Source organism: Salmo salar, chromosome 12, assembly GCF_965601325.2.
Source record: "Salmo salar chromosome 12, fSalSal1, whole genome shotgun sequence".
Classification (NCBI taxonomy): domain Eukaryota; kingdom Metazoa; phylum Chordata; class Actinopteri; order Salmoniformes; family Salmonidae; genus Salmo; species Salmo salar.
The window spans coordinates 54,322,166-54,349,745 of NC_138302.1; the positions used below are offsets into that span (position 1 = coordinate 54,322,166).

General features: G+C 43.9%; 1 protein-coding gene across 1 annotated transcript in view; it reads right to left on the bottom strand.

The window, feature by feature from the left end:
• wnk2 (WNK lysine deficient protein kinase 2) overlaps window positions 1-27,580 on the bottom strand; it is a 66,582-nt gene that overhangs the window by 20,355 nt on the left and 18,647 nt on the right. Inside the window, exons 7-17 of the mRNA XM_014131966.3 lie at window positions 24,205-24,339; window positions 21,987-22,110; window positions 16,322-16,632; window positions 14,320-14,499; window positions 11,312-11,464; window positions 6,299-6,628; window positions 5,408-5,460; window positions 4,860-5,022; window positions 4,376-4,492; window positions 3,567-3,737; window positions 3,354-3,396 (exon numbers count right to left, since the gene is read on the bottom strand). Coding sequence (XP_013987441.3) covers window positions 3,354-3,396; window positions 3,567-3,737; window positions 4,376-4,492; window positions 4,860-5,022; window positions 5,408-5,460; window positions 6,299-6,628; window positions 11,312-11,464; window positions 14,320-14,499; window positions 16,322-16,632; window positions 21,987-22,110; window positions 24,205-24,339 — 1,780 coding nt within the window. The remainder of the gene's footprint in view (window positions 1-3,353; window positions 3,397-3,566; window positions 3,738-4,375; window positions 4,493-4,859; window positions 5,023-5,407; window positions 5,461-6,298; window positions 6,629-11,311; window positions 11,465-14,319; window positions 14,500-16,321; window positions 16,633-21,986; window positions 22,111-24,204; window positions 24,340-27,580) is intronic.

Consider the following 27,580-nt stretch of genomic DNA (forward strand, 5'->3'; position numbering starts at 1 on the left):
TCCCTGTGAATCTGGTGATGGGTTTTTTCCGCTGTTCAGAGAAATTAGCCATGGAAGTCGCTAGCATTACTTAACATAAATTAGTATGGTAGTACCAAGTTTTGTCCGATGTTCCTGCTACTGGCAGCACACACTTTTATCAATTTTGCTGGTCTCTTTTGTTAATTAAATGGACCACAACATTTTTTCCCCAACTTTGGCCAGAAAGCCACCAATAGCTTTTGCTCATGATGACAAACAAATGGTATGGTGATCTTTACAATTCAAGCCAGTCTTTCATGAAAGCAATTCCGTTTGTCTATCTCTTAGGCTTGATTTGTGTCCAGGAAATAGCCCCTCTGTGTGTGGTTTACTCCCTTCAAAAAGGTCTGGATTTGTTAGACCATTCCTGGCGAACAAGCAACCATTAGGCTAAAATAGTTCTAATGGTTTTAATGTTATAGTCTCTAACAGGCTTCAATGGTAAAAGTCCCAAACACACAGTGTTTTGCAATGGTAATGGTTTTGAGTTGGATTTAATGGTAAATGTCACTAATCACACTACATATATAGATGTTTTCTAATAATTATACTGACAAACATACACCTGCCATGCATCTAGTGGACAAATAATAGTTTATAATTGTATTATTTTATTACGGTTGTCACAACATTTTAGACACTAGCCCATTTCTCCATCAAAGTTTTGGAATTTTTATGAGAATTGCACCAGAGCGCAGAGAGCTGCCATTTGTAGGATTATTCAAAAGGTTGCTAAGAGAAAGACAAACGTAATTGCTTTCATGGAGGAATGGCTTGACCATACAATTTATTTTCATCATGATTACTCATGATGAAAATAAATTAAGTTGATCCATTTATTAAAAACAAGAGACCAGCAAAATGGACAGCAATGTGTGCTGGCAGTAGCAGGAGCAGCGGCATCTAGTGGGCAAAATCTGACATTTTCACACAAATTTATGGTAAATAATACAAGCAAAGTCGCGAAAGTTAGTGCAAGTTTCAATGGCTAATTTCTCCAAACGGGGACAAAACATCACCAGATTCACACAGAATACATTACAAGGGATGAAGAAGCAATACTCCAAGCTGCAGCTCTATATTACAGACACAGAGAACTGATAATATATACTGGTTGTTGGGGTTTGATTGGTGTGGGGGTCCGTGGGTGGTTATTTATTGAATATTATGTAAATCCCTAAATTAAAAAGGGCCAATTTGGGTGCAAACAATTAGCTTAATTTATCAAAAATCGAATAAAATTTCAACAAAGTTATGTTACAGGAATGCTGTTTCTAATTACAATAAAGTTTTCCAAAAAATTTGAGGTTGGTGGGTGTCGTGGCTTGATGAAACGACATGGAATAACCAAGGTGCATAACAGGTTTTGGAGGAGTTGCTCCCTTGCGTGATCTGAATACATTTAATTCAACCATACTTTTGTATACTTTTTAGCCAGTAGTTCTGAAAGTAGTACTCAAAAGCCAAAAGTGGTCCCCGAAAATTGCATACTACCTCACATACTATATGTGCACCACATCATTGCTCTCTCTCTCTCTCGCTTTGCTATGTGTGCATCTTGCTAGCTGTCACTCAAATGGTGAGGGGCTGAAGTTAATTGGCTGAAACACAAATTGCTAGGGGGTTGGCCCAAATTAGGGATTTCGTGGCTAATTGGGGTAAAACAGTAATTTTGCTCATAGATTATGCATGTAGAACTACACATTGACACATCCAGCCCAAATTGGAGGTTTAAAAAATACTTACTAGTCCCCCGAGTTTCAGAGCAGGTCTATAAAAAAACAGCGAAATGTAACTAAATGTAATTGAAAATGTAATCTAAGTACTCCCCAAAAAGTATTATTTATCAGGAGAGGGCCATAAACAATAACTAGTAATACTGCATCTCACCTTTCTGGTTAAAAAATAAAGTTGCTGATGTGTTATCACTTTGAAGACAAGAGCTCATGTACACAGTACAAATATAATTAAAATATGAAAATAATATTATATATGATGCATTTCCTATTCAACAAAACTGGCTTGAAATGACGTACATGCTTTCTAAATACAGTATTATCAAATTATAAAATGACTAACTATAAGATTTCACCATCCTTATAACTGTAAAAAAAAACATATTTGTATGCTTAGTGTCAGAGAAAATGTGTATATTTTCTTAAGGTCTCGCTTGATCAAAACGTCTGCCCCGATCACTGTGAACGTCTCACAGAGCCCTAGCTTGGCTTCCTGAACTCGTTAGGAACTCGGCTTCCTGAACTCGTTAGGAACTCGCCTTTCATCTCATTTTATTCTTGTCCGTCTATGACAAACAGAAAGTGTGTCTTTGTATGAATTATTTTAGATTACTGGCTATACATCAATTTCTGAATGTGATTGACGACAAAACCACTTGCGCTACGATGTAAGGATTTCTGGCATTTTGGTGGCTGTGAATTATGGTTCAGCAAGGAGTTGATGGACAGTCGGAAGAGCGAATGAAATGACAGGAGGGACAACCCAGCTTCAAGTGGTGTCAGATTCACATCCTGCTTCACAGAGGCAAAAAAGACATACTAAAGATTTTTTTATTTAAACCAAGATAGACCACTGCCAGTCGTTTCCAATGGAAACAAAAGAGTCATAGTGGGCAGAACAAGCAAGGAAGTGGGCAGAGCCAAGCACAAACCAGCAAGATCCTATTTTCCTGTTCTAGCATGTATGTGCATATTTCCGTTAGGGAACGCCTACTCTGTGAAGTGCGCGTGTGCAATAACTAAATTTGCCAGTGCACTCCTCATTTGAATTTTCACAACAGAATGAATTAGAATATAGGCTATCGAGAGAAAAAGGGTTATGAACATTAACGAAAAATTAAAGAAAGCCATCGAAATACATATATATTCGTCTCCTTTTTAGCACCAATAGATTTAAAAACACTCTGACCTTGTAGATTATTTAGGATTAGAAAAGTGTTTATGAATCATAAAAAAAACGGTATGGAGAGCCTTTACGCACTAAATATATTGCTAAATCAAAAATACAGTGGTTTGATTCATCCTGAAAATTCACATATTCAATTGTTCAAACCATAAAATATCAGAAGGTGAGAAACGGGTACAACAGTGATTGGACAATACACATCAACCATATGCTTTACTGATCTTAGAACTGTAGGCTGATGACAACAGTTTAGTCGTGAACCGTGTCCCAGGCTCAAAATGCTAAGTTCCATTACTATATATGTTCCAAAATTATTGCACAATTTGTAACAAGTTGAATAGTATCCACTATAGAATAGATACAGGATAGATGAGAGAGAGAGAAAAAGAGAGAGAGAAGTGAGGCATTACCATTCTGCTGATAAACAGGATGGTGTGCTCCGGGCTGCTGAATCTTCAGAGAGATAGAGAGGAAGACAGAAAACAGACATGTGAGAGATGTATTAAATGTGTGTGTGTGTGTGTGTGTGCGCATTTCATGCGTGTGGCTTCTGAATAAACATCCATGTGAGTATGTTAGCGTCTGTGTGTGAGGGACTTGTGATTGGGATGCCCCCCCCTCACCTCTCCCCCCAGCCCCCCAGAGTTGTGTCCCAGTTGGGGACTGCCCCCCAGGGCGGAGGCCGTCTCTCCCTCCATGTTCTCACTCAGCATGTCCTCAGCCTTGTCCACGATGTCTTTCAGCTGGTCAATGAACATCTCCTTCTCTATGGGCAGGATGAAGCCATTCTCCACCTACAGACACACACACACATACAATGTAACTACAAGCAATATAATAATGCCAAAACAAGAATACTGAAGAAGTGATAGCACTTCAGGAACAATCATAATGTAAGTATACCATTTCAATACAGGAAAGGTACGATTACAAGGGGATTGATAATGAACTGGATGACCGAGCAGAATACTCATTTATAAGATCTTCTGCTGTAAAGCATTTGAGCTTGGTGGCCCTATTTAAATATTAAAAGATCTATTTGAAGCTCTCAAAATAGCTTTTCCCAGGACATCCCAGACAGACAGAGGACCTCTGTCTAGACCTGGGGTCAAATACTATTTGAAATCCTTCAAATCTTTTGAGCATTTGCTCTAGCCTGCCCGGAGAGCCAGATGGGCAGGCTTCGCAGTTTTGTGACTATTCTAATTCACCCATTAAGCCAGGAATGCTCAAACAAGCACAGATAAAGAATTTGAAATGACTTCAAGTCGTTTTTTTTGCACCCGGGTCTACGTCCCAAACGGCACCCTATGCCCTACATGGTGCACTACTTGGACCAGAGCCCTATGGACCCTGGCCAAAAGTAGTGCACTCTAAAGGGAATAGGGTATAATTTGGGACGTAGGACGGTCTGCCAAGGTCATGACCTCACCATGTAAATGGCTATCTCCTCCGGAGCATCTCCATCCAGGTCGAACTTGAAGGTCACCATTTTGTGATTGTGAGTCTCCAGCTGGCATTCCACCATCTTATCACCTGTGTTGCACACCTAAGGGGAAGGAGAAATCACTTTGAATGTGAAAGTATGAATATGCATATACTTTGAATATACAGTATAAATTGTCATTTCAGTTTCAAACTTCTCCCCTTTGGGCTAACTGAATAGCTTATGAACGGCTAAAACGTTGAGCAAATCAAATCAAACTTTATTTTTCCCACGTGCCGAAAACAACAAGTGTAGACTTTACCGTGAAATGCTTACTTACAAGCCCTTAACCAACAGAGAAGTTCAAGAACAGTTAAGAAAATATTTACCAAGTAGACTAAAATAAAAAGTAATTATAAAAAGTAACACAATAAGATTATTGTGCACTGGCCAGTTCGGAGCTGTGGTCAGTGTGGACGGACAGACTTACATTGAGCATGCTCAGTTTGGGCTTGTTGGTCTTCTCCTGGCGGGAGCGTGTGCGGGCCGATTTGCGGTGGTGTTTCCGGGTCTTCCCGTCCCCCTTCCCGCCGCTAGCCGAGCCATCGCAGCCATCACTCATCTCCTTACCCGACGCTACGTCTGAGTTGAAGCTAAAGACAGGGATGTGAAAGAGTTAAACAATACTTCTAACACATTCTCTCTCTCGGTCCCTCTGTGTGTCATTAAGATGGGACTCTGGTGTAGTAACTGGTGTTTAGGTTAAAGATATAGTTACCCTGAACCTAAGGATGGATTGCTGTCTGACCTTGTCCATAGACTGCTTACATGTCAAGGAAACCAATATGTCATTTTATAACTTGGGTGAACTATCCCTTTAAGATTTCAGTGAGAAAGTATTCACTATTGACAAGGCCAGGTGTCCACACCACGGTCACACACTACAGCCCCTATACCGTACACAGTACCCACTATAGCCATTGTTGGGGAAGAACATTTCAACAACACTAGTCAAGCTCAGAAGGTATGGCCACACACCTGTCATAGCCTGGGTAACTGTGAAACGCCATGGGTTTCTCTTGCAGTGGCTCCTGAAGGCAAAACAATGGGGTTGTTGGATTCACAAGAACATGTCACAGGGTTTAGAGTTTGGCTGGGTCTCAAATGGCACCACTTTTGACCAGCGCCTACGTAGGGAATAGAGTGCCATTTGGGACGCAGCCTGCATTTACAATATGGGCAGTGCATAGCAGTGCACACACAAGAAAAGAGTGCACTGGTGCATGTACGAGTACTGTACACAGTATGTGCTGTGCGTTGTAGTAGAGTTAGAGTTGTATCTGGACTCTCTTGGAAGTCAAGGCGCCTAGAAGAACCTTTCCAGTTGAAAAAGGTTCTTCGAGAAACCCCTGTGTTTTGTGATGGGAGGGGTTAAATTTTAAACCTTTTTAATAATATATTGCAAAGGTGGCAGCCTCTCTGATTGTGGCTTGATGGAGGTGTGACTTTCAAATCATTATTTTTGGTCACTTGTTAGCGTAGTCATTCCTGTTTATCGTGTTAAGTTTGTACACTGCAAAATAAAATGTTCCTTGAATATGTATGCGTATTTTATTCTAATATAATATTAATCATATTAACATTGCTGATTACATTTACTCTAACGGGTAGCCAAAAAAACGATCTATTGTAAAGCCATGCCTCCACTCCAGGGTTCCTCCAGGAACCCGTTGCTACATTGAACCATTAAAGGTTCCTCCAAGAATCCCTCAAGTAACGGAAGATGCAAATATAAACCATTAACTAGCAATGGTTCCTTGAGGAACTCCAGCGGTTCCTTGAGGATATCCATGGTTCCTCGAGTAACCACTAATTCTAAGAGTGTACTGTACTGTAGAAACGGTTGATAATTGTGTGGTGAATAGCTACCTCTTGGCTGGTCTCAGGTTGGTAAGAGGTGGACATAGATGCAGTGTCCAGGTTCTGCTGAGTCGTGGACAAGCTGAAACCGTCAGGCACTGGGGCTGCTATCTGGATGCCAGCGGGCTTCAGGGCTGCAGCTGGAACCGGAGCCAGGCGTGGGACCCGGGCTGGGCTCTCAGGGACAGTTTGGTCAGACCCGGCTGCAGCAGCAGGTTCGGGGTCCACCAACTCGGCCCTCCAGGGTGGGGAGAGGATGGCAGGATGGACGGGGTGGAGCGGAGCAGGGGCCGACACCTGAGCCTCTCCATGGGGGTCCTGAGGGGCACCAGACTGGACCTGGAAGGAGGAATGACTCAGGTATTACAGAACCTTCTTTGCTACTGCTGCTAAAGACACAGTACAACCTACTTGTTTATCCAAATGTATGTTATGTGCTGTGCTACAGTTACTATCCATATTCCAACATAGTCAAAATGTAAAGCCAACGTATTTGGAAGGTTTTATAAAGCCAGCTTACAGTGCATTAGGAAAGTATTCAGACATTTTTCCAAATGTTGTTACAACCTTGTTCTAAAATTGATTAAATACATACAAATCCTCATCAATCTACACACAATACCCCACAATTCTAAAGCAAAAAACGTTTTTTTGACATTTTTGCAAATTATTAAAAATAAAAACAGATACCTTATCACATAAGTATTCAGACCCTTTGCTATGAGACTCATTGATCATCCTTGATTGGAGTCGGTGAAGAGGCTCTTGGTCAAGGAGGTGACCAATAACCCGATTGTCACTCTGATAACCTTCCAGAAGGACAACCATCTCTGCAGCACTCCACCAATCAGGCCTTTGTGGTAGAGTGGCCAGACGGAAGCCATTCCTCAGTAAAAGGTACATGACAGCCCACTTGGAGTTTGCCAAAAGGAACCTAAAGCACTCTCAGACCATGAGAAACAAGATTCTCTGGTCTGATGAAACCAAGATTGAACTCCAATTTGGCCTGAATGCCAGGTGACAAGTCTGGAGGAAATCTGGCACCATCCCTATGGGGAAGCATGGTGGTGGCAGCATCATGCTGTGGGGATGTTTTTCAGCGGCAGGGACTGGGAGAGTAGTCAGGATTGAGGAAAAGATGAACGGAGCAAAGTACAGAGAGATCCTTGATGAAAAACTGCTCCAGAGTGCTCAGGACCTCAGACTGGGGCGAAGGGTCACCTTCCAACAGGACAAACACCCTAAGCACACAGCCAAGACAACGCAGGAGTGGCTTCGGGGCAAGTTTCTGAATGTCCATGAGTGGCTCAGCCAGAGCCTGGACTTGAACTCGATCGACCATCTCTGGAGATATCTGAAAATAGCTGTGCAGCGACACTCCCCCTCCAACCTGTTGGCATGACAGGGTAGGGCAAAAAAATAAATAAAATGGAAATAGCTAAATAAACAGAGCAACATAATGAGAACGTAATAAACACACAGCTTTAATCTCTGTTTCTCCAAAGATATCAGTTTAGATTAGGAGTGAACACAACTCCTGATCGTTATCCCTTACTTAAAGGCCCAATCCATAAATTATGTGTCCCCAGTGGTAACAGAACAAAGTACAAACACAATGGACCAGAAACAAAACAAAAACAAACAAAACAAGTTGTTTGATTTTCACCATTGAGTGCACCTGGTTCCTCTTCTTCATTGGTTTTGCAGTATGTGTGCACTCACAAATACCCTCCCTAGCTGTCAGTCCTCCAGGGCACTTTTCTTACTTGTTACTCTCATTACGTATTACTTGCTTATGGATTGTGCCTCTACAGTTATGATCAAATATACATGATAGATCTGTTTTGCATAAGCGCCATGAGTCTGTCAAGCGAGAATCTACACATTATAGAGAAACAACCCCTCTGTGAGCAGGTAGTGCAATCTAAAGTGAATTGTTTGTGGCAAATAGTTAAATATAACTGCCAGGAGTACAGAATCGTTTAATTACATTTTTGTATTGGGTGTATCTACTGACAGCCTGTATAGTTCCGGAAAGATACATCCAATGTTTTGTTTATTTTCTTTGCTCTGCCTGCAAACACACTGGATGCTTCAGAAGCCATTGACGACATCAAAACCATGAAATAACACATTAGGAATCATGTAGAAACCAAAAAAGTGTTAACCAAATCAAAATATATTTTATATTCTTCAAAATAGCCAGCCTTTTCCTTGATGACAGCTTTGCACACTCTTGGCATTCTCTCAACCAACTTCACCTGGAATACTTTTCCAACAGTCTTGGAGTTCCCACATATGCAGAGCACTTGTTGGCTGCTTTTCCTTCACTCTGCAGTCCAACTCATTCCAAACAATTTCAATTGGGTTGAGGTCAGGTGATTATGGATTTGCTTTTATCATCTTTGAGATGTCATTACAACTTGATTGGTGATAACCTGTGGACAATTCAATTGCTTGGACATGACTTAGAAAGAAGCACACCTGACCAAACTGAGCAACTGGGCAAGAATGACCTTGGTCAGAGAAGTGATCAAGAACCCAATGACCACTCTGGCAGAACTACAGAGTTCCTTGGCTGAAATGGGAGAATCTGCTGGAAGAACAATGGTCAACAGAGTACTTCACCCATTTGGGCTTTATGGGAGAGTGGCCAGACGGAAGCCATTCCTGAGAAAAAGGCACATGACAGCACGCCTGAAGTTTGCAAAAAGGCATGTGAAAGACCGATTCTGTGGTCTGATGAGACAAAAACTGAACTCTTTGGCTGGAATGCAAAGCGCTATGTCTGGAGAAAACCAGGCACAGCCCATCATCCATCTAACACCATCCCTACTGCTAAGCATGGTGGTGACAGCATCATGCAATGGGGATGCTTTTCAGTGGCAGGGACTGGGAGACTGGTAAGGATAGAGGGGACAATGAATGGAGACCAATACAGGCAAATTAGAACCTGCTTCAGGGCACAAACAACCTCAGACTGGGGTGAAGATTTACGTTCCAAAAGGACAATGACCCCAAGCATACAGCCAAAGCATCGCTGGAACAAGAATGTGAAAGTCCTTGAGTGGCCCAGCCAAAGCCCAGACTTCAATCCCATTGAAAAACTGTGGGAAGACTTGAAGATTGCTGTTGAACGCTGCTCCCAATCTAACTTAACAGAGCTTGAGTAAACCTGCAAGAAAGAATGGGAGAAAATCCCCAAATCCAGATATGCAAAGCTGATAGACATACCCAAGACGTCTCAAAGCTGTAATCGCCACCAAAGGTGCTTCTACAAAGTACTGACTCGGGGTTGTGAATACTTATGTACATGAGATATTTCTGTATTTCATTATATATATTTTTTGACTTTGTCATTTTTGGGGTATTCTGTATAGATGGGTGGGAAAAATGTATATTTAATCCATTTTGAATAAGTCAAGGGATATAAATATGTTCTAAAGGCACGGCATCTGGAGGATGATATAAATCAGGCTACAGAATGTTACAGAATGCTACAGAATGACCACCATCTCTCTCATTATGCTCATCTACTGTGGAGATTGGTGAGAGAACAATAACAAAACCAGCTGACATTGCCAATCATTTTGCTGATTGAAAAAAAAATGTTTTACAAATAAAACAAATTTACTGAGAGATCATGTAAACATCCATTCTTCCAAACAAGCTATTGTCCAATGAAATGATGATCATATCATGAGCTAAAAAACTGCTGGTGTCAGTAGAGGTGTTAAACCTATTGAAGTCATTACCCAATGGTAAATCTACAGGTTATGATCTTAGACAATTTTACACTTCGGTATGCTGCTCCCCAGATTGCAGCTCCACTGAAATACATATCTAATTGGTCACTGGAAAAGAGACAATTTCCAAATGTATTGAAGCATGCTAAGCTGTGTCCTTACCTGAAACTCAAGGTACTATATTTGCAGATTATACTACAATCTATACATCAAGACAATCTGTTGAACAGGTACAGCGAGCTCTACAAGTAGATCAGGGAAATATCAGGGAATGGGTCTGCCGGAACAAACTTGTTATGAACGCTAAGAAAACCAAGGTTATGTTGGTCTGGAAAAAGCAGACACAACATGGGATGCGATTAAGCATGGGGGGAGTACAAATTAAGGAAGTGGAAACCAAACTACTAGGGGTACAGCTAGACAACTGCTTATCATTGTTGTCTCAAATAACTAATCTATGTAAGAAAATAATTAAAACTGCATGCATGGTCAGAAGGATAGCAAAATATTTACAGGGAAAGATTCTTAAGCAAACAACCCAAGCATGAATTGAGAGTCAGGTGATCTACTGTTCTGTGGTGTGGGGAAATGCAACAGCACGTGACATTAGGAGGCTGCAGAATGCAAACGAAAAAAGCAGCAAGTTCTAAGGTGGGGATACGATTCCTTTGTTGTATTTATGCACAATGCTCTTGGGTGGTCATCAATCAATAAGATAATACAAAATAAAAAGAAATGCTTATTTTGTTTCAGAGTACACCATTTAAAAATGGCCAAAAATGGCCAAACTCCATTCACAACAGGGTTCAGTTGGTAAGAGCAATGAAGAATTGGAATAATTTATCTGAGCAAACCAGAAACCTTTCAATATATATTCTGATTTTGATGAAGGCCATTGCAGGCCGAAACGTTAAGCTTTTAACCTTGAAAAAAAAATATATATATAATTTTATGGTGAGCGAGTGTTGCACCTTCTCCTTTTCAATATATAAATTCAAACAATACTTTAGAACCAGTTGAACATAATCATTTGGAAGGTTGTGCAGGACTAGGGCAGATGAAGGAACCAATCTATCTTTTCAGACTGTCAGAGTTTGTATATGTTATGTTTTTCTTACCTGTCAATGTATTATGTCTGTTGTTTGTAACAGTGTGTTCTATGTGAACATGTCATTGTATTATACATTGTATTTAAATGTTTAAGGACTTAGTCTGAACAAGGTCTTAAAGAGATTCTAATGAAATCCCCCCAAAATCGAACAAACCTACTGCCCACCTGTGAGCTGATCTGCAGTGGCTGGAGAGGGGGCGTGGCCTGGGAAGGCTGCTGTAGAGGGGTAGAAGCATTGCTTCCCAGGCAGGCAGCTGATTGGGCAAGACTGATGGTGATGTCAGAGCACTGCTGAGGTACAGGCTGGCTGGCGGACAACTGTGGTAGGGAGAGAGGGAGAGAGAGAGAGGAGGAGAAGGACAGGCAGGGTGAGTAAAATTCATGACGAAGTTAATTGAACATCTATATCTGTCCTGTTCCACAAACATAATATATTGCTTCTCATACACTCTGCCTGTCCAGTCACCAAGTCTAGTTGCCAAACAGTCTGTCTGACTGGAACACACACCCTCGGTCACAGCGTCTGACTGGACACACACACATAAACATACACAAAGCTCTGGGCTCACACATACACACACACAGCTGAGAACAACAAAAATCACAGCCACTATCATCTCTGCTTATTAAACAGGAGCCTGGGGACAGACAGCATCTGACTGGATGGTCAGGATTTTGTCAATGAGAGTCCAACAAACTAGCACATCTCATATTTACACTCACATTTAAATCAAAAAGTCAAATCAAGCTTTATTTGTCACATGCACCGAATACAATAAGTGTAAACCTTACCGTGAAATGCTTACTTACAAGCCCTTAACCAACAGTGCAGTTAAAGAAGAGTTAAGAAAATATTTATCAAATAAAGTAAAGTAAAAAAATCACTTTTGGAGGATCTGGGAACTCATAACAAATCTTTTCAGTCTACTGAGAGGGAAAAGGTTTCGTCGTGTCCTCTTCAAGACTGTCTTGGTGTGTTTGGACTATGAAAGATCATTGGTCATGTGGACACCAAGGAACTTGAAACTCTCGACCCGCTCCACTACAGCCCCATTGATGTTAATGGGGGCCTGTTCGGCCCACCTTTTCCTGTAGTCCACGATCAGCTCCTTTGTCTTGCTCACATTGAGGGAGAGGTTGTTGTCCTGGCACCAAGCTGCCAGTTCTCTGACCTCCTCCCTATAGGCTGTCTCATCATTGTCAGTGATCAGGCCTACCACTGTTGTATCGTCAGCAAACTTAATGATGGTGTTGGAGTCGTGTTTGGCCACGCAGTCGTGGGTGAACAGGGAGTACAGGAGGGGACTAAGTACACACCCCTGAGGGGCCCCCGTGTTGAGGATCAGTGTGGCAGACGTGTTGTTGCCTACCCTTACCACCTGGGGGCGGCCCGTCAGGAAGTCCAGGATCTAGTTGCAGAGGGAGGTGTTTAGTCCCAGGGTCCTTAGCTGAGTGATGAGCTTCATGGGCACTATGGTGTTGAACGCTGAGCTGTAGACAATGAACAGCATTCTCACATATAGGTGTTCCTTTTGTCCAGGTGGGAAAGCGCAGTGTGATTGAGATTGCGTCATCTGTGGATCTGTTGGGGCGGTATGCGAATTGGAGTGGGTCTAGGATATCCGGAGGATGCTGTTGATGTGAGCCCTAACCAGCCTTTCAAAGCACTTCATGGCTACCGATGTGAGTGACACGGGGCGGAAATCATTTAGGCAGGTTACCTTCACTTCCTTGGGCACAGCGACTATGGTGGTCTGCTTGAAACATTTAGGTATTACAGACTCAGTTAGGGAGAGGTTGAAAATGTCAATGAAGACACTTGCCAGTTGGTCAGCGCGTGCTTTGAGTACACATCCTGGTAATCCATCTGGCCCTGTGGCTTTGTGAATGTTGACCTGTTTAAAGGTCTTGCTCACATCGACTACCGAGAGCGTTATCACACAGTCATCCAGAACATCTGGTGCTCTCGTGCATGCTTCAGTGCTGCTTGCCTCGAAAGCGAGCATAAAAGGCATTTAGCTCATCTGATAGGCTCGCGTCACTGGGCAGCTCGCGTCTGGGTTTCCCTTTGTAGTCCGTAATATTTTTCAAGCCCTGCCACATCCGACGAGCGTCAGAGCCGGTGTAGTAGGATTCAATGTTAATCCTGTATTGATGCTTTGCTTGTTTGATGGTTCGTCTGAGGGCATAGCAGGATGTCTTATAGGCGTCCGGATTAGTATCTCGCTCCTTGAAAGCGGCAGCTCTAGCCTTTAGCTTGATACAGATGTTGCCTGTAATCCATGGCTTCTGGTTGGGATATGTACGTACGGTCACTGTGGGTACAACGTCGTCGATGCACTTATTGATGAAGCCAATAACTGAGGTGGTATACTCCTCAATGCCATTGGATGAATCCCGGAACATATTCCATTCTGTGGTAGCAAAACCTGTAGCGTAGCATCCGCGTCATCTGACCACTTCCACATTGAGCGATTCACTGGTACTTCCTGCTTTAGTTTTTGCTTGTAAGCAGGAATCAGGAGCCAAATGGAGGGCAGGGGAGAGCTTTGTATGCATCTCTATGTGTGGAGTAAAGGCATGTGACATACTGGTAAACATTTTGTAAAACTGATTTAAGTTTGCATGCATTAAAGTCCCGGCAACTAGGAGCGCTGCATCTGGGTGAGCATTTTCTTGTTTGCTTATGGCCTTATAGAGTTGGTTGAGTGGTTGAGCCACGACTCGGTGAAACATAAGATATTACAGTTCTTAATGGCCCGTTGGTAGGATAATCGTAACTCATCAATTTTATTTTCCAATGATTGCATGATAGCAAGTAGAACTGTTGGGAGTGGGAGTTTACTCGCTCGCCTACGATTCTCAAAAGGCAGCCCGATCTGCGTCCTCTTTTCCTTCGTCTTTACTTCATGCAAATGACGTGGATCTGGGCCTGTTCCCGGGAGAGCAGTATATCTTTCTCATCGGACTCGTTAAAGGAAAAAGCTTTTTCCAGTGAGTAATCCCAGTTCTGATGTTATTTTCGGTCATAAGAGACGGTAGCAGCAACATTATGTACAAAATAAGTTACAAACAAAGCAAAAAAAAACAGAACAAAGTAGCACAATTGGTTACGGACATGTAAAACGATGCCATCTTAACACCCAAGTGTTAGATTCAGAACAGATCCTTACCTCGTGGCTGGACTGGGCTGTAACAGCAGGCTGCGCCTGTGCCTGTACAGTGGTGAGAGGGGCAGCAGCTGGGAAGCTCTGTGGGGCCGTGGGGCCGTTCTGATGTATTGGAGGCCCTGGGGTGGCTGGAGCAGAGGCTGGCTGAGCCTGAGCCTGGGCCTGGATCCACCCTGCACTGGGCTGGAACACACAGGGGAAAAGGCAGTCTTTCAGTTTATGACAAATATTATCAAGAACACATCATATAGAATCATCATTTTTCTTCACAGGAGCAAAGAGGGGACGAATCATTCTTGAGCAGGGTTGATATTGTTGCTGGAAACTGCCGGGAAAAAGTAATTGAGGAATGGCTGCTGCAATAGTAAAGGAATCTACACAGCTGATCCATCATCCCAAAGAAGAAGTGGTAATCGAGCCATGTGGTGTTTATCTGCTGAGGAGTGAACAGAGGCAGATAGAACATCACTGTTACGCTTGAGTTATGGTCAGAAAATTACAGTAACTTTCCCAAAACTCCTAGGTTTTCCAGAAATCCCAGTTGGAAGATTTTTCAGGAGGGAATAAACAGAAAATCCTCCAATGAGGACTTATGGAAAACCTGGGAAATTTGGGAGTTACCGGAAATGTTGCATCCCTAGGGGTTGATTTGGGATTGGGAAGTAATGTTGCGCTTGGTCATCATGGGAGGGACAGAGAAAGCTAAGCTCGCGGGATCTGGCAGCTTGCGAGGCTAAGAGAAAGCTGAGGTGCTGCAGCTAGGTGTGGTGTTGCTACGGCAATGGCTCAGAAGGGTCAAAGTTCAATCAAGCCGGTAGTATCCCTGACCTACCATTGAACCATTTGGTGATAGAAGCAGGGACTTTTCCAAACCCAGGCCTTGGTCAGAATGCTCAGGCACTGGAGAGGTGGGCTGGCTTTGGCTGGGCCAATAGGCCCCGCTGTCTGGGGAAGTAGGGGAGCTGGTCCTGCGAACCCTAGCCTCTCCATAGCTTTGGCTGGGCCGGTACGGGGCGTCTAGGGGTGTTGGGGAGCTTCTCCTGCGACTGACGATGTGGCTGAGACAGTGGTTGAGCAGGGAGAGATCTCCACTGGAGGAGCGGACCAATAGGGAAGGAGGCGGGGAAAGATGTGAGGGAGATGGAGGAGCTGACAGGGAGGAGGTGATTAGAGGGCGATTGAGCAGTGAGAGAAGCTGGGGGGAGACTAGGGAGGGGGTGTGTACTGATAAGCGCTGGGGGGAGGGAGAGAGGGGAGGCGTGTAGAGGTGGCTTAGAGACCCCCCAGCCTCCATCCTAGTTCTTAGTAGAAGGTCAAAGCTCACAGAGGCCCTGCGGGAGTGGGGTAGAGGGAGGTCTGAGGGGCGTCGTATAGGATTTGTAACCAGGATGGCAGGATGGGGGGGATTGACTGATTGATTGATTGAGTCATGGTAGGAACACTGATGGTGGTGGGACAGGTGAGGGGAGAGGACAGGATAGTGAGGGGGAGGGGAGTCTAAAGGCGGGACCGTGGCTGCTGCGTGCTCCTCTGAGTTTTTGTTACCCTCCGGGCTCCGATGTGTGACTTTGTCTCGTTTGGGACAGAGGTGGCAGGGAGAACGGCACAGAGGCTTAGGGAGGGAGTGGGTCCTGCACATGTCAATCAAGGAGGTGCTTCCACGTCTAGCGCACTGATTGGTCCCACCACAACACACTGTACTCTCATTGGTCCCACAACCAACCAATAAATCTCCTGTCATCTCTGGGGAGAGAAGAGCATTCTGGAATGCAAAGGGCTCACTGAAGTGTCGCTGCTCAGGTGGCATCAACCGGACAAAAGAAAACAGATTTTAGTTCAGTTTGTCTTTACAAAAGACAGATAATACCGAAAAGAAAACGTTAACAAGGAGCTAAAGAGACATAAAAAGGGAATGTCTGAGACTTGCAGTGAGAATATGTTTAGAATAATGAGTTTTGAAATTTGAGTTAAGAGGCAATGGGGAATTTTGTATGAGAAAACTTACAGGTGGAGACTGGTAGTCCCCCTGGTGCAGCTGTGCTTTAGGTTGCTGGTAGGCCCCGTGGTGCAGCTGAATGGTGGCTTGCTGGTAGGGTACCTGATGAAGCTGTGTGGTAGTAGCTAAGGAGTAGGCCACTTGGGGAGGCTGTGCAGTGGGCTTCTGGTAGGCTCCCTGGTGCAGCTGGGCCTGGGGCTGCACAGGGGGGCTGTAGACCACCTGGGGTGTAGAGATGGGCTCTGGGATGGACTGGTATGGGGCACTGGGCTGACCGTTTTTAACATTTGACAGCACCATGAGGCCCACTCCACCATCAGCTATAATAACAGGAAACAAAGGGGAGAAAACATTATGTCAATCTGGAGGGAGACGGAGAGAAAGAGAGAGATTAAGAAAGAAACAGAGGGATGGAGAGATGAACTGTCATTCGAATTCAAAAGCTGGGAGATGACTCAGAGCTGAGTCACACCCTGCATCTCTCTCTCTCTCCCTGCATCTCTCTCTCCATCTATCTATCTATCCATCATCTATAAGCCCTGTGGAGTTTTTTCCCCATCTGGATTAGATAATGGCGACGGAGGAAATGGCTGGCGTTTTACAATCCCCTAACCAATTGTGCTATTGCGTGTGTTTTTTTCGTTATTTGTAACTTATTTTGTATATAATGTTCCTGCCACTGTGTCTTATGACCGAAAAGAGCTTCTAGATATCAGGACAGCGATTACTCAACCAGTACTGGAGGAATACTTTCTCTTTAATGAGTCGGACGGGAAGGATTTCTTTCAGACGCCCGACAAGGCTCACATCCCCATCATACGCAGGAGAAAGAGACGGAGATATGGTCCGGGTGCCTTGTAAGGATCCGGCGGGGAGCGGGTAATCTCCCTTTACCATCGGTACTATTAACCAACGTACAATCAATAGAAAATAAAATAGATAAACTACGATCACGTATATCTTACCAACAGGAAAATAAAAAAATGTAAAATCTTATGTTTCACCAAGTCGTGGCAAAATGACGGCGTGAATAACATACATCTGGCGGGTTTCAAGCTTTTTCAGCAGGATAGAACAGCGGCCTCTGGTAAGACAAGGAGTGGTGGTCTATGTATATTTGTAAACAACAGCTGGTGCATGAAATCTAAGGAAGTCTCGAGGTTTTGCTCACCTGAGGTAGAGTATCTCATGATAAGCTGTAAACCACACTATTTACCAAGAGAATTTTCCTCTATATTCTTCATAGCTGTCTATTTACCACCACAAACCGATGCTAGCACTAAGACCGCACTCAATGAGCTGTATACGGCCATTAGCAAACAGAAAAAAGCTCATCCAGAGGCAGCGCTCTTAGTGGCCAGGGACTTTAATGCAGGGAAACTTAAATCCATTTTACCTAATTTCTACCAGCATGTTAAATGTGCAACCAGAGGGAAAACAACTCTAGACCACCTTTACTCCACACACAGGGACACGTACAAAGCTCTCCCTCGCCCTCCATTTGGCAAATCGGACCATAATTCTATCCTCCTGATTCTTGCTTACAAGCAAATGCAGGAAGCATCAGTGACTCAGTCAATAAGAAAGTGGTCAGATGAAGCAGATGCTAAGCTACAGGACTGTTTTGCTAGCACAGACTGGAATATGTTCCAGGATTCTTCCGATGGCATTGAGGAGTACACCACATTAGTCACAGGCTTCATCAATAAGTGAATTGATGACGTCATCCACACAGTGACCATACCTACATACCCAAACCAGAAGCCATGGATTACAGGCAACATCCGCACTGAGCTAAAGGGTAGTGCTGCCACTTTCAAGGAGCGGGACTCTAACCTGGAAGCTTATAAGAAATCCCTCTATGCCCTCCGACAAACCATCAAACAGGCAAAGCATAAATACAGGACTAAAATCGAATCGTACTACACCGGCTCCGCATGTGGCAGGGCTTGCAAACTATTACAGACTACAAAGGGAAGCAAAGCCGCAAGCTGCCCAGTGACACGAGCCTACCAGACGAGCTAAATTACTTCCATGCTCGCGTCAAGGCAAGTAACACTGAAACATGCATTAGAGCATCAGTTGTTCCGAACGACTGTGTGATAATGCAATACATATCAAATGTAAGACCTTTAAACAGGTCAACATTCACAATGCCGCAGGGCCAGACGGATTACCAGGACGTGTACTCCAAACATGCGCTGACCATCTGGCAAGTGTCTTCACTGACATTTTCAACCTGTCCCTGACTGAGTCTGGAATACCAACATGTTTCAAGCAGACCACCATAGTCCCTATCCCTGTGCCCAAGAACACTAAGGTAACCTGCCTAAATGACAACCGACCAGGAGCACTCACGTCTCCAGTCATGAAATACTTTGAAATGCAGTTCATGGCTCACATCAACACCATTATCCCAGAAACCTTAGACCCACTCCAATTTGCATACCACCCAAACAGATCCACAGATGATGCAATCTCTATTGCACTCAACATTGCCCTTTCCCACCTGGACAAAAGGAACACCTATGTGAGAATGCTATTCATTGACTACAGCTCAGCGTTCAACACCATAGTGCCCTCAAAGCTAATCACTAAGCTAAGGACCCTGGGACTAAACACATCCCTCTGAAACTGGATTCTGGACTTCCTGACGGGCCACCCCCAGGTGGTAAGGGTAGGTTACAAAACATCTGCCACGCTGATCATCAACATAGGGGCCCCTCATTGGTGCGTGCTCAGTCCCCTCCTGTACTCCTTGTTCACTCATGACTGCATGGCTAGGCACAACTCCAACATCAAGTTTGTAGATGACAACAGTGGTAGGCCTGATCACTGACAACGATGAGACAGCCTAACAGGAGGAGGTCAGAGACCTTCCTAGGGGGTTTTTGCTAACCACCATGCTTCTACACCTGCATTGCTTGCTGTTTCGGGTTTTAGGCTGGGTTTCTGTACAGCCCTTTGTGACATCAGCTGATGTAAGAAGGGCTTTATAAATACATTTCATTTGATTTGACCTGGCCGTGTGGTGCCAGGACAACAACCTCTCCCTCAACGTGATCAAGACAAAGGAGATGATTGTGGACTAAAGGAAAAGCACACCCCCAATCTCATCGATGGGGCTGCAGTGGAGCAGGTTGAGAGTTTCAAGTTCCTTGGTGTCCACATCACCAACAAAACACACTAAGTCAGTCATCAAGAGGGCACGACAAAATCTATTCTCCCTCAGTAGACTGAAAAGATTCGGCATGGGTCCTTAGATCCTCAAAACGTTCTACAGCTGCACCATTGAGAGCATCCTGACTGGTTGCATCACTGCCTGGTATGGCAACTGCTCAGCCTACGACCGCAAGGCACTACGGAGGTTATAGCGTACGGCCCAGTACAACACTGGGGCCAAGCTTCCTGCCATCCAGGACCTCTATACCAGGCGGTGTCAGAGGAAGGCCCTAAAAATTGTCAAAGACTCCAGCCACCCTAGTTATAGACACTTCTCTCTGCTACCTCACGGCAAGCAATACTGGAGCACCAAGTCTAGGTCCAAAAGGCTTCTTAACAGCTTCTACCCCCAAACCATAAGACTCCTGAACAGCTAACCAAACGCCTACCCAGACCCCTATTTTTACGCTGCTGCTACTCTCTATTTATTATCGATGCTTAGTCACTTTAACTCTACCTACAGTCGTGGCCAAAAGTTTTGAGAATGACACAAATATTAATTTTCACAAAGTCTGCTGCCTAAGTGTCTTTAGATATTTTTGTCAGATGTTACTATGGAATACTGAAGTATAATTACAAGCATTCCATAAGTGTCAAAGGCTTTTATTGACAATTACATGAAGTTGATGCAAAGAGTCAATATTTGCAGTGTTGACCCTTCTTTTTCAAGGCCTCTGCAATCGGCCCTGGCATGCTGTCAATTAACTTCTGGGCCACATGCTGACTGATGGCAGCCCATTCTTGCATAATCAATGCTTGGAGTTTGTCAGAATTTGTGGGGTTTTGTTTGTCCACCCGCCTCTTGAGGATTGACCACAAGTTCTCAATGGGATTAAGGTCTGGGGAGTTTCCTGGCCATGGACTCAAAATATCGGTGTTTTGTTCCCCGAGCCACTTAGCTTTCACTTTTGCCTTATGGCAAGGTGCTCCATCATGCTGGAAAAGACATTGTTCATCACCAAACTGTTCCTGGATGGTTGGGAGAAGTTGCTCTCGAAGGATGTGTTGGTACCATTCTTTATTCATGGCTGTGTTCTGAGGCAAAATTGTGAGTGGGCCCACTCTCTTAGCTGAGAAGCAACCCCACACATGAATGGTCTCATGATGTTTTACTGTTGGCATGACACAGGACAAATGGCAGCGCTCACCTTGTCTTCTCCGGACAAGGTTTTTTCCGGATGCCCCAAACAATCGGAAAGGCGATTCATCAGAGAAAATGACTTTACCCCAGCCCTCAGCAGTCCAATCCCTGTACCTTTTGCAGAGTATCAGTCTGCCCCTGATGTTATTCCTGGAGAGAAGTGGCTTCTTTGCTGCCCTTCTTGACACCAGGCCATCCTCCAAAAGTCTTCGCCTCACTGTGCGTGCAGATGCACTCACACCTCCCTGCTGCCATTCCTGAGCAAGCTTTGTACTGGTGGTGCCCCAATCCCGCAGCTGAATCAACTTTAGGAGACGGTCCTGGCGCTTGCTGGACTTTCTTAGGTGCCCTGAAACCTTCTTCACAACAATTGAACCGCTCTCCTTGAAGTTCTTGATGATCTGATTAATGGTTGATTTAGGTGCAATCTTAATGGCAGGAATATCCTTGCCTGTGAAGCCCTTTTTGTGCAAAGCAATGATGACGGCACGTGTTTCCTTGCAGGCAACCATGTTTGACAGAGGAAGAACAATGATTCCAAGCACCACCCTCCTTTTGAAACTTCCAGTCTGTTATTCGAACTCAATCAGCATGACAGAGTGATCTCCAGCCTTGTCCTCGTCAACACTCACACCTGTGTTAACGAGAGAATCACTGACATGATGTCAGCTGGTCCTTTTGTAGCAGGGCTGAAATGCAGTGGAAATGTTTTTTTTTTAAATTCAGATCATTTGCATGGCAAAGAGGGACTTTGCAATTAATTGCAATTCATCTGATCACTCTTCATAACATTCTGGAGTATATGCAAATTGCCATCATACAAACTGTGGCAGCAGACTTTGTCTGTCATGTACATATTACCTCAATTACCTCGACTAACTGGTGCCCCCGCACATTGACTCTGTACCTGTACCCCCTCTATATAGACTCGCTATTGTTATTTTACTGCTGCTCTTTAATTATTTATTCTTTTTTTCAATTTTTTACTTAACACTTGTTTTTTCTTAACTTCTTAAAGCATTGTTGTTTAAGGGCTTGTAAGTAAGCATTTCACTGTAAGATAAGGTTATTATATTCGCTGTTATATTCGGTGCATGTGACAAATACAATTTGATTTGATTTGATTACGTTGAACTGATCGGCCCTTCCTCAAGACAAGGTGATCTGCCTGTGTGTGTGCGTTTCATTTACTTAAAGTGTTTCTCAGTTTTCTTGTATACACATTCATCTATGTGTTTGTTTGTTGTTTGTTTGTTTGTTGTTTGCCTCTGTCTCTCTCTTTGTGTTTAGAGGCTGCAGTCAGGTTCTTACATGTGGTCGAGGTGGCGTGGGCGGGCAGGCTGCAGATCAGGGTAAGGGGCTGGTCGGCTTCTGCCTCCTCTGGCTCTGCTAGGGCCAGTTGCGCCCCCTGTCGTGGTACCCCCATGCTGGGCACCTGCAGCAGAGTTGTTTAATGTACAGATTCGGTCAACAATAACATGAAACATTGATTCAGATAGACCAGTGGTCACCAACCACTCGATCTTCAAATTATTCCTAGTCGATCACCAAAAATGTCTGTAGAAAGGCCAACGACATTTGTCTTGCACTGTTTGGCGGTAGGTGCACTTCGTGCCAGGTAGGCAAAGTGTCTCCATTTTGAACCATTTCATTTGTCTGAGGGGACAAACTCTGCCTACCCGGTAGACCCGAAAAGCTAAATCAAGTGTGCCTACTGCGCAGGCCAATCAGATCGCTTAAATCACCATGCCTGCAGCTTCCTAACCCACAGCAAAGTTTGATACTAGCCTACCTGAGATTTCACAACTTTTGAAATCATGACTAGAGCGAGACTGTCAAAGAATACAGCAAAGAGCTGCTGTTTTTATGAGTGAATTCATGTTTAAGTTTTTATTCAGAACTGTCAACACTGTTTTTATTCCAACACTTTTACAAAACATTAAACGCGCTTCTCACTTACAGTCGTGGTACAACCAGCACCTCAGCTGCAATGAATGAGTAGCTAAGTATATCGATAGGCCTGTGTTTTTATTACTAGCGGCTCGTAGTGTCTATTTTTTAATCAAGGAATATTTAACTTTCTCTGGCCGTAGGAACAACATGAATTTTAAGGCAGAAATAATGAGGTACGACTCAAGTTTCGCCGTCAGGTGGAAGACGGTGTCCCCTCTGGTCAGTCTCACCGGAGACAAGTAGAGAGCAGGGGCAGTGAGAGGCGGACCCAGTGCCGCTCTCTCCCTTCTCTCCGCTGAGACCTACCATCAGATTCAGGTACCATCAGTCCAGTAAAATAAAAAAGAGAATTATTCAAATGTATGCTCTTTGTGCCTCACAAGTATACAACAATTGATCTATTTTGTTATCATAGCTTGAGTTTTTAAATATAATATGGTCCGAGGAGAACAATATTGGCAGGCCAAGCATAGCCAATATGCTGCAATAATGTATTAGGCCTACTGCCCAAACCTCATTTCTACAGACCTGTTTTTATTAGGTTAATGTTGCATAGGCTTACATGTTTAAATAAATATCTGAGTGGTACATCTCAGCTTGCATTTTAACTCCGAAAGTGATCTTGACTCAGAAAGGTTTGGTGACCAAATAAAGGGACAATTTAAACACCAACAACAACGACAAATATAGCTGGGAACAGCAATGAACGGGTTTCAGAGGATGACAGAAAGGACAAAAGATCAGTTGGATAACAAAGCAAGCACTCTCAACTATTTTTCTTATCTTCCTTTTGTTAAATCAAGAATGACGCAAGTGAAGTTTGTTCTAGTGCTTTCGGGTGGTTATCTTTGAAAGCAGCAGGTTATCACTCTTAAAGTCATTACTTAATGTATTGAGTTTATATATAAATATGAGTAAGTCAAAAGTTTGGACACCTACTCATTCAAGGGTTTTTCTTTATTTTTACTATTTTCTACATTGTAGAGTAATAGTGAAAACATCAAAACTATGAAATAACACATATGGAATCATGTAGTAACCAAAAATGTATATATATTTTAAATTCTTCAAAGTAGCCACCCTTTGCCTTGATGACAGCTTTGCACACTCTTGGCATTCTCTCAACCAGCTTCATGATGAATGCTTTTCCAACAGTCTTGAAGGAGTTCCCACATATGGTCGAATGTGGTGTTATTTGGACTTATGGTACATGAGAATACGCTTTTCAAAGTTTTCCAAAATGTCCAAGATGGAGGAAAATCTATCCTGATGGACCTTATAGGTCCTTGAGGCAATTTTTTTCAGCATGAGGAAAGAGACCTACAGAAAACGATTCAAGTCTCTAGCTCAAACAGGGCCGATATGAAGGTTTAAGTGAGACTGCTTGTAAAAACGCCACCTATAGGCCAATTGGTGCCATTCTTTTTGACCAAGTTACTCATGGCCTCTAGTTTCTGTGTGCCAAATTAGAAAAAAAGTTACCAATCTATGCTTAAGTTATTTGACCATGTCAAGAAAACAATTATAATTCAGAGAATAGCAGTAGCTTTGCTGTGAACCCCTAAAAAGCACAAACCTGTAGCAGGTTCTGGGTCTGGGTCTCGACTGCAGGGACGGTTCGCTCCCTCCTCCATTTGATGAGAGCCACTCGATCCTTGATGGATTTTCCTACGATCTTCACATCGCTGTCCAGGAAGAAGCCTGAATCTACCTATAACAGAGAGGTTATTACCAATGCTGCGTTCATAACATCTCGTAAATACCAGCATACGACTGGGGAAAATCCACTTGAATGCCCCTCCAACTGGTAATTACTAGTGGGAAACTTGTCTATCTCTCTCCGACTTCTCTCACATGCTGATGTCACAACTCTGATGTCACATACTAAGGAAATGACACCGCACACACCCCAGCCATGAGTTGTTCACTCCCTTACCGTTCGAGCAGATGGTATCGGAGCATGAGGTCTGATAGAAACTGTCTCTAATCCTGTTGCTGTCTACAATCCATCAGACTGCTGAACACTTGAACGGGACTGAACGCCTGCTCTGATTCTCCGCACCTTAGCACACAGGCACTCACTCACACACACCCCCACACACAAATGTACACTGCTCAAAAAAATAAAGGGAACACTTAAACAACACAATGTAACTCCAAGTCAATCACACTTCTGTGAAATCAAACTGTCCACTTAGGAAGCAACACTGATTGACAATAAATGTCACATGCTGTTGTGCAAATGGAATAGACAACAAGTGGAAATTATAGGCAATTAGCAAGACACCCCCAATAAAGGAGTGGTTCTGCAGGTGGTGACCACAGACCACTTCTCAGTTCCTATGCTTCCTGGCTGATGTTTTGGTCACTTTTGAATGCTGGCGGTGTTTTCACTCTAGTGGTAGCATGAGACGGAGTCTACAACACACACAAGTGGCTCAGGTAGTGCAGCTCATCCAGGATGGCACATCAATGCGAGCTGTGGCAAGAAGGTTTGCTGTGTCTGTCAGCGTAGTGTCCAGAGCATGGAGGCGCTACCAGGAGACAGGCCAGTACACCAGGAGACGTGGAGGAGACCGTAGGAGGGCAACAACCCAGCAGCAGGACCGCTACCTCCGCCTTTGTGCAAGGAGGAGCAGGAGGAGCACTGCCAGAGCCCTGCAAAATGACCTCCAGCAGGCCACAAATGTGCATGTGTCTGCTCAAACGGTCAGAAACAGACTCCATGAGGGTGGTATGAGGGCCCGACGTCCACAGGTGGGTGTTGTGCTTACAGCCCAACACCGTGCAGGACGTTTGGCATTTGCCAGAGAACACCAAGATTGGCAAATTCGCCACTGGCGCCCTGTGCTCTTCACAGATGAAAGCAGGTTCACACAGAGGACATGTGACAGAGTCTGGAGACGCCGTGGAGAACGTTCTGCTGCCTGCAACATCCTCCAGCATGACCGGTTTGGCGGTGGGTCAGTCATGGTGTGGGGTGGCATTTCTTTGGGGGGCCGCACAGCCCTCCATGTGCTCGCCAGAGGTAGCCTGACTGCCACTAGGTACCGAGATGAGATCCTCAGACCCCTTGTGAGACCATATGCTGGTGCGGTTGGCCCTGGGTTCCTCCTAATGCAAGACAATGCTAGACCTCATGTGGCTGGAGTGTGTCAGCAGTTCCTGCAAGAGGAAGGCATTGATGCTATGGACTGGCCCGCCCGTTCCCCAGACCTGAATCCAATTGAGCACATCTGGGACATCATGTCTCGCTCCATCCACCAACGCCACGTTGCACCACAGACTGTCCAGGAGTTGGCGGATGCTTTAGTCCAGGTCTGGGAGGAGATCCCTCAGGAGACCATCCGCCACCTCATCAGGAGCATGCCCAGGCGTTGTAGGGAGGTCATACAGGCACGTGGAGGCCACACACCCTACTGAGCCTCATTTTGACTTGTTTTAAGGACATTACATTAAAGTTGGATCAGCCTGTAGTGTGGTTTTCCACTTTAATTTTGAGTGTGACTCCAAATCCAGACCTCCATGGGTTGATAAATTGGATTTCTATTCATAATTTTTGTGTGATTTTGTTGTCAGCACATTCAACTATGTAAAGAAAAAAGTATTTAATAAGATTATTTCATTCATTCAGATCTAGGATGTGTTATTTTAGTGTTCCCTTTATTTTTTGAGCAGTGTACATTCATGCTACACAAACACACACATCACAACTGCTGCTACCATTATGATTGCTAAATGCCGCATAGTTTAAAAACTTGCTCACCAATCCCCTCTTCCCCAAAACATGTGTAAATATTACACTATAAATTGTATTATACTTATGCTACTATTCATATTCTTATATTTTATCATTTCTTATTGCTGTTGCATTGTCAAGAAGGAATCTGCAAGTAAGCATTTCGTTGGATGGTGTATAACATGTGTATCCCATACATCCGACTAATAAAACTTGAAACTTAAAATGACCCCGATAACAGAATTTTCTGAGGGTTAAATGCTACAAAAAAAAACATTATTTATAAAAAACAATTAATATGGTTTTTGACCACTATAATTTGTTTACGAGCATGATCTGTACTTTTACTTTATGATTGCTGCAGCTTGTTTGCACGTGAATGCACACAACTCGTTGCTCTAAATTTACAAGTAGTATTTTCAGAGTTTCCCACTTTTTATGAATGCAGCATGAACAAACCAGGAAGAAGCCTGACTCCACCGACAGTAAAGAGGTTATCCTCAGAAATACTCTAAGGACGAGATGCTAATCCAGTTCTTTTCGATTAGCAGTGCAGTGCATTCTGGGTCAAGGAGTGCACTCCTTCAAGGAGTGAATGGGAGTCAATTGGGCACTAGCTCAACATCCCAAGAATAGCCTGAATTACATGAACAAGATGCACAATATTACAGATCTTTTCTGAGATGTGAGATTATTAAGTTCTCTGTAATATTTTCTGCTTTGAAATCGTGACATTACATGCTTTCGAGTGAAAAAACAAGTTTCTCGACTCATACCCTGACCTTCTAGAAGGGAGTGTGTGATGAATGGCCTAGCAACCGTGTGATACAACATGACAATGTCAATGTGATTGGTCAAGAAAACTCAGAGCGTTAGGCATTTCTATATTAATATTTCCTACAGTTTAGGGTCTTTCAGTAGATTGTCTTTGTTATCACTAAACAAACCAGGAGGAGCCCTGACTTCACCTACAGCAGACTGGACAGAACAGGACAGTGCAGGCAGGATAGAGGTTATCACGAAGAACCCTGACTCCATCTACAGTAGACAGGACAATGCAGACAGGACAGAACAGGGAAGGACAGAGGTTATCACAAAGAACCCTGACTCCATCTACAGTAGACAGGACAGCAAAGCAGAGGTGTTATCATCAAACAGGGACTCATAAGAGCTAACGTGGAAATTTGAATTGATCAGACAGCACTTTAGGGAC